Source organism: Onychostoma macrolepis, chromosome 22 (genome assembly GCF_012432095.1).
Source record: "Onychostoma macrolepis isolate SWU-2019 chromosome 22, ASM1243209v1, whole genome shotgun sequence".
Classification (NCBI taxonomy): domain Eukaryota; kingdom Metazoa; phylum Chordata; class Actinopteri; order Cypriniformes; family Cyprinidae; genus Onychostoma; species Onychostoma macrolepis.
This window is the reverse complement of record NC_081176.1, coordinates 1,600,366-1,605,365: the sequence shown is the minus strand read 5'-3', so window position 1 is coordinate 1,605,365 and position 5,000 is coordinate 1,600,366. Positions and strand designations below refer to the sequence as shown.

The window sequence follows — 5,000 nt, the reverse complement described above, 5'->3', positions numbered from 1 at the left end:
TTATGAGTATTATGAAATATTTAAATTAAAAAATATATAAAAATCCATTGTTACATACTTTAAAACCCTAACCCTTATATAATTAAATATATAAATGCATTATATGTATTTTTAATATTTATTTAACAATATTATGAAATATTTCAACAAAAATATTTTATAATAAAATGTAAAAATATATATATTTTATAATAAAAATAAATTTCATATATAAAATATATGTATATAAATATACATAAATAAAACAAATTTTATATATATAGTTCTAATTTAATTTGTCTTTTAGTTTGTTTTCATGGTTTAAAAATATTAAATAAATTTGTATATTTAATAAAATAGCACTTTTAACATATCATACTTAATTAAAATATAGTTATAATAATGTAATTTAATACTAAGATAATCATAATGTATCTATATGTTTATATATGTATATGTTTGCATTGATAGTAAATAATATTTTTTTGCATTTTTATTTTTTAAACATTATTTTACATATATAAAATATGCATTTCTTTGTGATTTTAATCTGTGGCAGTGTGAGCAGAGGAGGTTTTGTCAGTTCTCCAGAGACTGTAAAGAGAAATCTGATGCTGAAGAGACGAGTCTGTGTTTCTGATGAAAGTCATGACTCGCTGAACCTCTATAATGCGATGCATTTATGAATTAAACGTGATATTTGTTGAGAAAAAAGAGCTGATGTTGTCCACGAGGAGTTGATGTTGAGTTGGTGTTGTGTGAATGTGTCTCTGTCAGATGCTCCAGTGTTGTTTCCTCTGAGGTTTCCAGCACAAAGCGTGTCTGTGATCATCTCACCTCCTCATTGTTCTGCCTGTGGTTTGTCAGTGGAGTGTTTCTCAGAAGAGTCTGTCTTTAAATGTCATGTGTGTGTGTGTGTGTGTTCAGAGTGCAGCTCCTCTGATCCCGGCGTGTATCCGGCCGCGGCGCCTCCTGCAGGACGGGAGTGCAATCACATGGGTCAGCTCTTCTTCGAGTATCTGCTGGTGGTCAGTCTGAGGAAGAAGAGGAACGAGGAAGGTTACGAACCCCACATCACCTACCAGTTCCCCAAGGTCAGACCACACACACACACACACACACACACACACACACACACACACACACATGTCTGGTTTGCTATGCTTGTGGGGACTCTCCATAGGCGTAATGGTTTTTCTACTGTACAGACCGTATATTCTATTGTCCTACACCTAACCTACCCCTTACAGGAGACTACAGGCATTTTCAGATTTTCAAAAAACTTCATTCTGTGTGATTTATCAGCTTGTTTACCCGTGACACGAGTCCCCATGAGTCTGTGTGTGTTCAGATTTAAGTCCCCACGTGAATAGAAAAACAGGTGCGCACACACACACATGCATGCACGCACATACACATACACACACACACACGCACGCACGCACGCACACGCATACACACACACACACGCACGCACACACACACACACGTGCACGCACACACACGCACGCACGCACACACACACACACGTGCATGCACACGCACGCACGCACACACACACACGTGCATGCACAAACATGCATGCACGCACATATACACACACATTTACACACACAAACACACACACGCATGCACGCACATATACATATATGTATGTGTATATACAGTATGTGTGTGTATGTATATATATATATATATATATATATATATATATATATATATATATATATATATATATATATATATATATATATATATATATATTAGTGCTGTCAAAGTTAACGAAGTTAATAATGCGTTAACGCAAATTAATTTCAACGGCACTAATTTTATTAACGCGCGATTAACCTTTCCCTGCGCACACACCTCTCTCTCTCTCTCTCTCGCTCTCTCTCTCTCTCTCTCGCTCTCTCTCTCTCTCTCGCTCTCTCTCTCTCTCTCTCTCTCTCTCTCTCTCTCTCTCTCTCGCCTCTCGCTCTCTCTCTCTCTCTCTCTCTCTCTCGCCTCTCTCTCGCCTCTCTCTCTCTCTCGCTCTCTCTCTCTCGCCTCTCTCTCTCTCGCCTCTCTCTCTCTCTCTCGCTCTCGCTCTCGCCTCTCTCTCTCTCTCTCTCGCTCTCTCTCTCTGAAATCACAGCACAGCTATTGTTATTATCTCATGTGTATTTGATTTCATCAGACGACGGCTCGATTATCAGGGTTTTTGTGCAGATTAACATCTTGGAAGGGAGAGCTGGTTAAATAGTCTTAAGGGGTCGTGGTTCAGTCACTATTTCATATTCATCCCGTTGTCTGACAACAGAAACAGTCAACTATATCAATAAAAACAGTTTTATTGAGAATTTAGCTGCATCAAAATACAGTCTGTGGGCACAGAGAGGCAAACAAATCTAATAATAAATAATAAATGTACATTTTTCATGTTCAGAAGAAGAGCTGCCCTGTCGTGCAAAAATGTAAACAGGTTAGTGTCAGTAAACTGCTCCGTGCACAGAAAGAGAAGTAATGGGTCTCACGTGTCTAACAGACATGAACAAGTTCTTTGAAAAACATCTATGACCTTTGAAACATGTCTTCATGCTCTATGCTGACTATGGTTTCACTAATAATAATCATATATTGCATAAAGCATCCATATTTGTCCATGCTCATGTTGATTAGAGTATTAAAAACTTGAAAAGTATTAATTTAAGGTACATTTAAACAAATGAGCGATTTCTGAATTTCATTCAGTATTTAATGTTTTTAAAAACATTTTATGAATAAACATTTGTGTATGAATATTTAAGTAATTAAGTAAATTGTTGCTGTCAAACGATTAATCACGATTTCATTTTGTTTACATAATACGCGTGTGTGTACTGTATATATTTATTATGTATATATAAATACACACACATGCATGTATACATTTAAGAAAAATATTTAATCATTTTTATATATCTAATAAAAATTATTAATATTGATTTATTTAAGTTTTATACTTATGCAAGTATGTTTATTATAAATATAAATGTGCATATATAAATAAGAGAAAAGTTAAAATGATTCATAAATATTTTTACAATTTATATGCATTATATTTATCAGTAAAGTTTAATGTTAATCAATAATACTAAATTAAAAGTGTTGTGTGTGTAGCGTGAGGTGATGGGGCGTCTGCAGCGCGAGGAAGAGGAGAAGTGCATGAAGGCCGCTCATCTCTTCTGCTTTCCGGAGGGAATCAACTGGGCTCCTCTGACCGAATACAAGAGGTACACACACACACACACACACACACACACACACATCCGGTGTGACACTTTCACCTCTGCTGTCACCACACACATGCATCAGTTCACACTTGTGCACACCGACGCAGATAGAAACAACAAACACCTTCATCAAACACCACTGACTTTAATTTCCGTTCATCATTTCAAAGAAAGAATCCTAAATCACTCGACTAGAGAACCACAGAACCTCTGTCTGACTCTCTGAATCATTCTCTATCTGACTCTGAGTGAATCTCTGTCTGACTCTGAATCATTCTCTATCTGACTCTGAGTGAATCTCTGTCTGACTCTGAATCATTCTCTATCTGACTCTGAGTGAATCTCTGTCTGACTCTCTGAATCATTCTCTATCTGACTCTGAGTGAATCTCTGTCTGACTCTGAATCATTCTCTATCTGACTCTGAGTGAATCTCTGTCTGACTCTGAATCATTCTCTATCTGACTCTGAGTGAACCTCTGTCTGACTCTCTGAATCAACCTCTATCTGACTCTCTGAGTGAATCTCTGACTCTCTGAGTGAATCTCTGTCTGACTCTGAATCATTCTCTATCTGACTCTGAGTGAATCTCTGTCTGACTCTGAATCATTCTCTATCTGACTCTGAGTGAATCTCTGTCTGACTCTCTGAATCATTCTCTATCTGACTCTGAGTGAATCTCTGTCTGACTCTGAATCATTCTCTATCTGACTCTGAGTGAACCTCTGTCTGACTCTCTGAATCATTCTCTATCTGACTCTGAGTGAACCTCTGTCTGACTCTCTGAATCATTCTCTATCTGACTCTGAGTGAATCTCTGTCTGACTCTGAATCATTCTCTATCTGACTCTGAGTGAACCTCTGTCTGACTCTCTGAATCAACCTCTATCTGACTCTCTGAGTGAATCTCTGACTCTCTGACTGAATCTCTGTCTGACTCTCTGAATCATTCTCTATCCGACTCTCTGAGTGAATCTCTGTCTGACTCTCTGAATCATTCTCTATCTGACTCTCTGAGTGAATCTCTGTCTGACTCTCTGAATCAATCTCTATCTGACTCTGAGTGAATCTCTGTCTGACTCTCTGAATCATTCTCTATCTGACTCTCTGAGTGAACCTCTGTCTGACTCTCTGAATCATTCTCTATCTGACTCTCTGAGTGAATCTATGACTGACTCTCTGAGTGAACCTCTGTCTGACTCTCAGTGAACCTCTGTCTGACTCTCTGAATCAATCTCTATCTGACTCTCTGACTGACTCTGAATCATTCTCTATCCGAGTCTCTGAGTGAATCTATGACTGACTCTCTGAGTGAATCTCTGTCTGACTCTCTGAATCAATCTCTATCTGACTCTGAGTGAATCTCTGTCTGACTCTCTGAATCATTCTCTATCTGACTCTCTGAGTGAACCTCTGTCTGACTCTCTGAATCATTATCTATCCGACTCTCTGAGTGAATCTATGACTGACTCTCTGAGTGAATCTCTGTCTGACTCTCAGTGAACCTCTGTCTGACTCTCTGAATCAATCTCTATCTGACTCTCTGACTGACTCTGAATCATTCTCTATCCGAGTCTCTGAGTGAATCTATGACTGACTCTCTGAGTGAACCTCTGACTGACTCTGAATCAATCTCTATCTGACTCTCTGAGTGACTCTGTGGCGCTCTGACAGTGAAAGCGCAGCAGTGTGTGTTTCTGCTGAAGATGTGAGCGTCTCTGACGCTGCTGTAACGCTGATGATTGGTTGACTCTCTGCAGCGAGACGTTCT

General features: G+C 38.3%; 1 protein-coding gene across 1 annotated transcript in view; it reads left to right on the top strand.

Moving 5' to 3' along the window:
- The window catches only part of dennd2db (DENN/MADD domain containing 2Db), a 20,348-nt gene that overhangs the window by 1,357 nt on the left and 13,991 nt on the right, over positions 1 to 5,000 (top strand). The window contains exons 3-5 of the mRNA XM_058761918.1: positions 907 to 1,073; positions 3,118 to 3,230; positions 4,990 to 5,000. The exon at positions 4,990 to 5,000 is cut by the window's right edge and continues 59 nt beyond it. Coding sequence (XP_058617901.1) covers positions 907 to 1,073; positions 3,118 to 3,230; positions 4,990 to 5,000 — 291 coding nt within the window. The remainder of the gene's footprint in view (positions 1 to 906; positions 1,074 to 3,117; positions 3,231 to 4,989) is intronic.